General features: G+C 44.6%; 1 protein-coding gene and 1 non-coding gene across 2 annotated transcripts; both read left to right on the forward strand.

Annotated features, from left to right (window-relative positions):
- Positions 1 to 2,699: 2,699 nt before the first annotated feature.
- On the forward strand, positions 2,700 to 2,863 carry LOC132839893 (U1 spliceosomal RNA). The gene has a single exon (XR_009647771.1). It is a non-coding gene; the product is annotated as a U1 spliceosomal RNA (small nuclear RNA).
- Positions 2,864 to 5,236: 2,373 nt separating this feature from the next.
- On the forward strand, positions 5,237 to 9,785 carry LOC132839889 (uncharacterized). The gene is made up of 2 exons (XM_060861118.1): positions 5,237 to 5,414; positions 8,929 to 9,785. Exons 1-2 carry the CDS (start codon positions 5,237 to 5,239, stop codon positions 9,756 to 9,758), a joined length of 1,008 nt encoding a protein of 335 aa, XP_060717101.1. The 3' UTR covers positions 9,759 to 9,785.
- Positions 9,786 to 9,996: the final 211 nt, after the last annotated feature.

The raw sequence follows: 9,996 nt of genomic DNA on the forward strand, positions 1-9,996 counted from the left end.
TCGCGGCATATTTCTCCTCAAGAAGAGTCGCAACGAATCAACACGTCTTCTGAGGTAAATGTCTTCAAAACACTGGGCTCAAAGAAAAAAAAATCTTGACCCCCGCTAGTTCTGGTGCTCGTCTGAGGACAGGAATTTAGCGCAAGACAATCCACTGCAACGCGGACTAAACCCTGTGCACTGCAGATAAGGTACTGCATTTTTTTAATTTCCTGAAAAATAATGGTTTTGGAGATACGAGGATTCCGCCTGACAGCGACGATATTACACACTTTCGAATATTAGACCAGGTGAGTGTTCAAAAGGTTCAGAACAGGTGTGTGTTGGTGGGCAGTGAAAGTCTGACTGCCACAGAGAAGAAGCTGTTGAAGGTAGTGGGTCTGCATGGATATTCTGGGACCTACTTCTGATAAGTGGTGTGTAATCATTATTATGGAAAATTTAAATGGCTTCTCTGCAGTATCACACTAATCCTAGTGATGAAATAAAATTTTGACTTTCCATAAATTGTGTGATTGTGATTCCATGATCGTGTGCATTGTTGTGTGGGAAAGATGGCAGCTATCAAACCTTTTGAGCTACCAAATTCTTGGTTCACATTATTTAATGTGTTAACCTACTTATAATTAACTAGCCACCATAATCATGAAGACAAGTTGTAAAAAAAAAAAAAAAAAAAAGGATTTTTGGATGTTTTTTGTTCCTTTAGTAGCTTTTGGGAAATATTATTAAACAATTAACTTTTTTCTAGTATTATTTTTAACTGCAATGTACTGTATTTGAAAACCCAGCAAATTTAGAAAAACCCTACAAATTACAAATAAACAGATTGACCACATAGCCATGGGAAATGAAGTAGTAAACACAATCAATGATGCTAACAATGATGGAACTTTCAAGATGTTGCTGTATCTAAGCTTAATATGTAATTACACAAGTCCAAAAATGCATTTCAGTAAAATTCTAGTTTCTGTGTCTCTTTCAGAGATTCATAACATGATATAATCTTTAAATGTCTTTGTTTTGTTATCTGTAAAAACAAGTTTTGTTGCATATAACAACACATCGTTCCAGTCGGTGATGAGGGCAATTCCTCAAACTCTTCTGTGTCTGTGTAAATCAAATGACCAGATACGTAAGCATGTTAAAATATTTTATTTTGTTGACATCTTAAACAAATGTAATGTCTTTTATATCAGGAAAAACACAAACTTTTGACTTTGGGCATTTTGGTGTGATTACCTGCTTTTTGAATATTTGCCTAGCTTTTGTAATATTGTTTTTTGCTTCGTCCTTGTACTGCTGTTTGTCAAATTGCCACAGACTGTTTTTTTTTTTTGTTTGTTTGTTTGTTTTGAACTTTGAATAAACCCTCACCTGCATTTGCATCCACAAGATTGAAATTTATACCCAGTTAACACACTGATATTTTCCAATTACATTGTACTTGTAAATGTAGTAAAATAACCAGTATGCTGTTGTTATTATAAACATCATTATTTCTCTAATAAAAGTGTGACATTTTTAAAACGTTAATCAATTATTTTTAAAAAATTAGAGGCTTTGTGTTTTCTCCCAGTGCAGAAATCACGCTCCACATCTCTATGTCCAGTGTAACAGTGAGCAGGAGAATCAGCTTGGACTTCAGTTTCCTTCAGTGTCTTCACCACTACAGCTGGCATGTTGTTTCTGTGTAAAACAGACCTCAGAGTGATCTGATACACTGAATAGTGATCAGAAATACAGGCTTTTGTGTGTGTGTGTGTGTGTGTGTGTGTGTGTGTGTGTGTGTGTGTGTGTGTGTGTGTGTGTGTGTGTGTGTGTGTGTGTGAGAGAGAGAGAGAGAGAGAGAGAGAGAGAGAGAGAAAGAGAGAGAGAGAAAGAGATAGGGGGACTCTAATCATTCCCTAAAAAGGGCCCTAGTGTTCAAGCCTCAGTCAACGTAATTAGAAACATTGCTGTAGTGTTTCTTTTACAGTACATATTTGTTGGGTCGAGGATCTCAAAGAAGTACACAACATAAGGAAAATCTTCAGTTGTCTATATGAATTATTATTATTATTATTATTATTATCAATTTTAGTTCATTTTGAACCTGGACATTTTGTATAAATAATCAACTGTGTAATAAGCATTTTTGAGAAAAAACAATTGAAGTTCAGAAACTTTTCTGAAGTCCTTCCTAATCTGTACAAATGTTATGTACAAGGTCTGTGAGGGTATGGGATTACCAAGACAGCCCCTCTTAGTGATGTTTAAAGATCATCACTCACAGGGGCTTGGTGCAACTTGAAGCTCAATGCTGATGTTCAGGGCCCAGACCTGGAGAGGAGATGGCAAGAGTTCGGTCTCAATGCCCAGTTGGGTGGCCAACTCCTCATCCAGGAACTCTGAATCCGCCCCTGAGTCCACAAACACATCCAGGTCATGGTCCTGATGACCAACGTGAATGCAGACCTTCAGAAGTGGTTTGGAGCGGGCTGGGGACCCTTGGCTTATTGCTGTCCTTTCCTGCAGTGATGTCTTTTGCTGGACAGGAAACAGCCATGTGTGTAGCTTATCCACTGTCAAGGCAGAGTCAGTGTCTCTCTTTCTCAGCAGGAATAGATACTGTTGGCCGGGTGAGCTGGGTGGAAGAAAGGGACCCCGAGACTGAATAGAGACCACAATAGAGAATAGAGACCACACGTTGTCCGTTGATACTTACCTGGCAGGGGCAATACCATGATCAAGGAGGTGGTTTGCCCAAAGCGAGGCTCAGCCATTGCACTCGGGCTGTGCTGACCTTTGCGAATTCCCCAAATGCGGGAATCTCGACTGCATAATTTCTGATAGTGGGGGACTGCGTTCGCGCTCTCCCCTGTTTTGTTTAGAGGCAGTGGTGGCTCAACTGGTTAAGGCTCTGGGTTGTTGATCGGAGGATCGGGGTTCAAGGCCCAGCACAGCCAAGCTACCACTGCTGGGCCCTTGAGCAAGGCCCTCAACCCTCCCTGCTCCAGGGGCGCTGTATCATAGCTGCCCCTGCACTCTGTCCCCAACCTCATCAGTTGGGGTATGTGAAGAAAAGAATTCCACTGTGCTGTAATGTATATGTGGCAATAATAAAGGCTTCTATGCCCCCGTTCTACTGGGGCACAGTGTAGTGATTTTGCACAGCTAGTTAGCAAAGGTGTCATATGAAGCTTAGAGGGACTGGCATGGGGAGCTGAGAATGGTGTGCATGCTCTAGGCATCTGCTGGGTCCTTGTGTGTCCAGTGTTACTATAAGAAATAGCAGATTTGGACAAAAATGCAGTTCAGTAGTTAGAATGGCAGGCAGAAATTGTAGTCAAGAAGAGTCTAATAAGCTGAAACCAACGGAGTAAACACAACAGCACAGGGCAGGCAGTAATCCAGGTCAAAATAGCAGTCTGATAATCCAAAAATTAGAAACAGGCAATGTCGAAACATGAATGAAGCAGGCAGGGAGCAAGGCAGGAAGGTTCTCTGACAAGCTATGCTGACAGCAGAGACTTTTGAATAAAACAATTGTGATGCTTTTAACCCATAGAATTAATAGTTTAATTTATGCACAGCAGGGTTAAAGAACTGTCGTCTTTAACAGTTTTGTTGTGTACAACAGTATAGCTGATGATTCCAGACAGAGTCTAAACCCAATCCTTCAATATTAAATGTTTTATTGTTTTAGTTTTATCACAGTTAAGGAAGAATGAGGAAAAGAGCAAGAATTACTGTAGTAGGGTACTGTTCATATATTCTTATTCTGGACAATGATGGATCTCTGAGCTCAGTTTCAATGTCATTGTTATAGAAAGAGAGAAAGGATGAGCAACAGCACATACTCCAGGACTGACTGTTGCAGCTAAACTTCATCCCATCCTTTCCTCCTGATGTCTTCATATGAGACTGAGGCTCTAAACTGAGAGAGAATTTCTCATGCCACCAAATGAGAAATGTTGATGGAAATTGATGCAGGGTGAAGCTTCATGATCAGAATTGAGAGAAGAAAATAGGTGAGTAACAAGATAGGACCAAAGACAAACTGTGGTCATAATAGCCTGCGAACAATAGCAGGATACTGTTTAAAAATTAAACTATAGGGTAATGTGCTTGTTCAATGAGCTGTACATATTCAAGTCAAGTAAAGTCAAGTCAACAAGCTTGACCATGGTGCTACATAAAGCAAAGACAGAGCTAAGGACTTAAGTAGACTTAAGTGTCCTAGACACATAAAGTGCATCTGTGCATCCTGGTGCAAACAGTGCACGACAAAAGACAAAAAGACAGTGCAAACAAACAATACAAGTCATTACATGAAAGACAATACACAAAAGCAGCACCAACCAGTGTAAATACTGTATGTTTTTTGGTACATCTGCAGAAATACTGGGATGAACACTTAATACAGTAGCAGAAGTATATGAGGTATTGTAATGAGCAATTGACTGAAATGTGCAAAGAGCAAAAATGTGAAATGTGCAAAGAGCAAAAACAGTGTGCAAAAACAGCATGTAAACAGTTTAATATGGGTGGTGCTGTATATATGGATGTATATTGGAAGAGTGTGTATTTGGTGAAGGTCAGTGGTGGTGTAGTCCACACAGAGTGTGTGTGTTGTGCTTGGTACAGTTCAGTTCAGTTATTGAGGAGTCTGATGGCTTGTAGAAAGAAACTGTTACACAGTCTGGTCATGAGGGCCCTAATGCTTCGGTACTTTTTCCAGAAGGCAGGAGGGTGAAGAGTGTGTGTGAGGCATGTGTGGGGTCATCTACAATGCTTTTGGCTTTGCGGATGCAGCGTGGGGTGTAAATGTCCATGATAGAGTACAGAGGGACTCCAATGACCATCTCAGCTGTCAAGTTCAAGTTCAAGTTCAACTTTATTTGTATAGCACATTTACAAACAGCCACATGGCTGACCAAAGCGCTTCACAGTGCGTTTGACATTGCACATACACTTAAGAATACACACATGCACAAAGTAGTTCAAGAAACTAAAATAAGAATTATTAAAATATATGTATATATATATATATATATATATATATATATATATATATATATATATATATATATATATATATACACATTAATAAATTATAAATAAAATAACCAGTTTAAAAGAAAGTGAAATAAATACAAACCATAAACCAGATATAAACAGACATAAACCCCTGCGCAATCATGAAAAGGCTAGAGAAAATAAGTGGGTCTTTAGCATGGACTTAAAACTAGAAATGGTGGGTGCCATCCTAATCTCTAGTGGCAGGGAGTTCCATTGTCTAGGACCGGCCACAGAAAAGGCACGCTCTCCTCTACGCTTGAGCCATACACGAGGAACCACCAACATGGCCTGTCCTCACTATGCGCTGCAGGGTCTTGTGATCCAAGACAGTGCACTTCCCAAACCAGACAGTGATGCAGCTGCTTAGGATGCTCTCAATGGTCCCTCTGTAAAACATAGTCAGGATGGGGGGAGGGAGGTGGCCTTTCCTCAGCCTTCATAAGAAGTAGAAACATTGCTGGGCTTTCATGGTGATGGAGCTGGTATTGAATGAGGTGAAGTTCTTCAATAGATGAAGACCAAGACATTTGGTGCTCTTGATGATCTCTACAGAGGATCCAACGATGTTCAGTGGATAGTGGTCACTCTCTGCTCTCCTGAAGTAAACAACCATATCTTTTTAATTTTATTAACATTAAGAGAAAGGTTGTTGGCTTTATACCAGGCAGTCTGTATGCTGACTCATCGTTCTTTCTGATGAGACCCACCACGGTCGTGTCATAGGCGAAAATGATGATATGGTTCGATCTGTGCGTTGCTGCACAGTTGTGAGTCAGCAAGGTTAACAGCAGTGGGCTGAGCACACAGCCATGAAGGACTCTAGTGCTCAGTGTGGTGGTGCTGGAGATTCTGTTCCCGATCCTGACTGACTGAGGTCCCAGGAGACTCAGCTTTCAATCAGGTGCTGAAGGATGATTGCATTGAATGCTGAACTAAAGTTTATGAACAGTATGTAAGTGTCTTTACTGTCCAGGTGGGTGAGGGCTAAATGAAGGGCCGTGGCAATGGCATGATCCGTGGAGCAGTTTGGATGATACGTGAACTGCAGGGGGTCCAGGGAGGGTGGTAGCTGGGTCTTGATGTGTCTCCTGATAAGCCTCTCTAAGCATCATCACAATGATGGTATTTGTCTTGAGGCATGTAGGAACAACAGCGCTGCTCAGGGAAATGTTGAAAATATCTGTGAAGACATCCGCTAGCTGTTCTGCATATTCCCTACCAGGAATGGCTGGTCCAGCAGCCTTCCGTGGGTTAACTCTGCATAGTTTTTATCATGTCAGCTGTAAAGCTGTCTTGTAGTTCATGATCGCCTTTGTGCTCTGCCACATGCGCCGAGTGTCTCCGCTGTCCTGGAAATGGCTGTGGATTGTCTTGGCATGTGCGTGCTTTGTCTGTCTGATGGCTCGGGACATTTTGGCCCGTGCTGTTATTAGGGCCGCCCTGTCCCCTGCTCTGAAGGGGTCCTGCTCTCTAGGCTTCAGCAGCGTATGCAGTTTTGCGGTCATCCACGTCTTCAGGTTGAAGTTTACTTGGAGACGGTCATGTCATCAATGCACTTGCCGATGTAGCCAATCACTGACTCCTCCAAGTTGACGGAATCACCGTTGGTGACTCCACAGTAGCTAGAAACAAGCACAGAGTTCTTGCACCATTCCATGTGGATTTAAACACACACCACCACCGTAAGCCTTACCGCACAGAGCTGCATTTCTGTTAGCAAGAAACAAGGTGAGCCTGTCTAACCGAATGGTGGCGTCCGGAACGCTGTCTCTGTGAAATGGGTCACCGTACTTAGCTGTATGTCACTTCACTTCACTTCACTACCGCGCAGCCATCCAGTATCTTTTGCAAAATAGGACTCGTCACTAAAGCTAGTGTTACCTGGAGGAAGTGGATGTGATCTAAAAGCTGCTCCAGCTCAGTGACTCTATTCTTAAGACCAGTGATCTCCTGCTCCAATTGTTCCAGGAGTCATCCAGGTCGACTCAGTTCAGCCTTCTCCTGAGCTCTGATCAGCGCCGTCACCTCTGAGTGCTTTTACTCCATGGAGCTGATCATCTCTGTAAAGATCATCTCATTGTCCTCCACTGCTGTCTGAACATGGAACTGTTAAGAAACACACATACAAACACTTCCAATTCTTACTGTAAATGGATGACTGGTTGTTCATGTTGTGTGTTTCTGGATGCAGCTCTGTGTCAGGACTCTGCCTGGACTTTGGCCATGTGCCTTTTGTTTATGTTTCATGTTCACGTGTCTGCCCCGCCCTTGTCTTTTCTTTTCTGCCCCGCCTCTGCACACCTGTCCCTTGTGTATAATGATTATTTGTATTATTTAATTGAGCCGCGTTGCTTCGTGCAGCGCGGAATCCTATTGTCTCCTGTTATTGTCTCCTGTCGTCGTCATGTCTGGTTATGTCTGTGTCCTGTTTCGTGTTTCTTTAATTTATTAAATCCCCGTTTTTGTTAAGCTGTCCTGCATTTTGGTCCGTTTTTATCCCGCGCTCACTGACAGAAGGATTCCGCCAGACCAGGACCCAGCAGGACAGCGGCAGCCTGGACCGGCCGCTTGGGAGCATTTATTTTATTTTTATTTTTTTTTCCCTGGACTTTGCGGGTTTTGGTGACATCGGTCCGCATTTTTTCGGTGGGGGACGCCGCTCCGCTTCCGGCTTTTCCGCGGGGGGCGCCGCTCCACTTCCTGGTTGCGGGCCGTGTCACCAGCCCGAGTTTTGTTTTGTTTTTTCGGTGTCCTGTGACATCGCCCCGCATCTGTCCGGTGGGGGGCGTCGCTTCACATCCGGTTTCCGTGGAGGACGCCGCCCCACTTCCTGTCCGCGGGGGGTGTTGCAGGCCCGTGTTTTGCCCACTGGAGTTTTTTTCTGTTCTGTGGAGGTTTTGTTTTTTCCCTGCCCTCCCTCCCCTTTTCCTGGTTCTGAGAGGTGGGTTTGGCCGTGGTGCGTCGGGGGTTGTGCTCGGCCCTCCTGTTCGGCTGTGGACGTCGCTCGGCCCTCCTGTTCGGCTGTGGACGTCGCTCGGCCCTCCTGTTCGGCTGTGGACGTCGCTCGGCCCTCCTGTTCGGCTGTGGACGTCGCTCGGCCACTTTGGCTGCGCCGCCGTGTGCCTTGCTCCCCCCACCTGCCTCGCCGTGTGCCTTGCTCCCCCCACCTGCCTCGCCGTGTGCCTTGCTCCCCCCACCTGCCTCGCCGTGTGCCTTGCTCCCCCCACCTGCCTCGCCGTGTGCCTTGCTCCCCCCACCTGCCTCGCCGTGTGCCTTGCTCCCCCCTCCTGGACCCGTCGGGACTGTCAGGACGGTTTGGCGCGTCGGGAGCCGCGCCTTGAGGGGGGGGTCCTGTCAGGACTCTGCCTGGACTTTGGCCATGTGTCTTTTGTTTATGTTTCATGTTCACGTGTCTGCCCCGACCTTGTCTTTTCTGCCCCGCCTCTGCACACCTGTCCCTTGTGTATAAAGACCCCAACCAGTCTGGCTTTAAAGCAGCTCATTCCACAGAGACAGCCCTTTTAGATGTCTCTGAGAAACTACATGCTGCTAGATCAGCCAATCTCTCATCCGTCCTTATCCTCCTTGACCTTTCAGCAGCGTTTGATACGGTTAACCATAAGACTCTCTTAGCCACCCTCAGGAGTCTTGGGATATGCGGATCAGCTTGGGAATGGTTCGCTTCCTACCTGGAAGGACGCTCATATCAGGTAACATGGAGGGGAGTGACATCTGCTCCACGCAGACTCTCCACTGGCGTCCCACAAGGCTCAGTACTTGGTCCTCTTCTTTTCTCCCTGTATACTCACTCTCTTGGTGAAGTTATTTCCTCACATGGGTTCTCTTACCACTGCTATGCTGATGATACACAACTTATCTTCTCTTTCCCACCCGCAGATGCCACAGCTTCTGACCGGATCTCTGCATGTCTGGCAGAAATTTCATCATGGATGACTGCTCATCAGTTAAAGCTTAATCCTAGCAAAACTGAGCTGCTCTTCATCCCAGGTGATTCATCCCCAGGTCATGATCTTGCTATATCCTTGCACAACGATCTGATCTCCCCTTCAGCCACAGCTCGCAACCTTGGGGTAACCATGGACAATCAACTGTCCTTTTCCTCTCATGTTGCTAATGTGACTCGCTCATGTCGGTTTCTTCTCTACAACATTAGAAGGATTCGACCATTTCTGTCCACACAGGCTGCTCAGGTACTTGTTCAGTCTCTTGTCATTTCTAGACTGGATTACTGCAATGCACTGTTGGCAGGTCTACCTATGAACGCAATCCGTCCTCTGCAAATGATCCAAAATGCAGCTGCCCGGCTTGTTTTCAACCTGCCAAAGTTCTCTCATACCACCCCGCTGCTGCGATCCCTCCACTGGCTTCCGGTAGCTGCACGCATCAGATTCAAAACACTGATGCTGGCCTACAAAGCCAAAAATGGACCAGCTCCCTCTTACCTCAAAGCCCTCATCACTCCTCGCACTGCACCCCGCACCCTCCGATCTACCAGCACTGCTCGACTGGTTCCACCATCTCTCAGGGTAAGAGGCAAGTATACTACAAGACTCTTCTCTGTACTGGCACCAAGGTGGTGGAACGAACTTCCCCTAGAGGTCCGGACAGCTGAGTCACTGGCTATTTTCAAGCGGCGGTTGAAGACCTACTTATTCAGGAAACACTTCAACTAGCACTTCTTTCATTATCTTTTGCATTTAAATAAAAAAAAAAAAAAAAAAAAAAAAAAAACACACCTTTGACACTTTCATTGTAACTTTGAACAAATGTTTTAAACTCATGGTATCTTAAGTATGTAACTTAGTGATCCAGCATTAATGTATTCAATGTTAGAGATTTAAGCACTTATGTACGTCGCTCTGGATAAGGGCGTCTGCCAAATGCTGTAAATGTAAATGTAAATGTAAATGT

The sequence above is a fragment of the Tachysurus vachellii genome, chromosome 24 (genome assembly GCF_030014155.1).
Source record: "Tachysurus vachellii isolate PV-2020 chromosome 24, HZAU_Pvac_v1, whole genome shotgun sequence".
Lineage (NCBI taxonomy): Eukaryota > Metazoa > Chordata > Actinopteri > Siluriformes > Bagridae > Tachysurus > Tachysurus vachellii.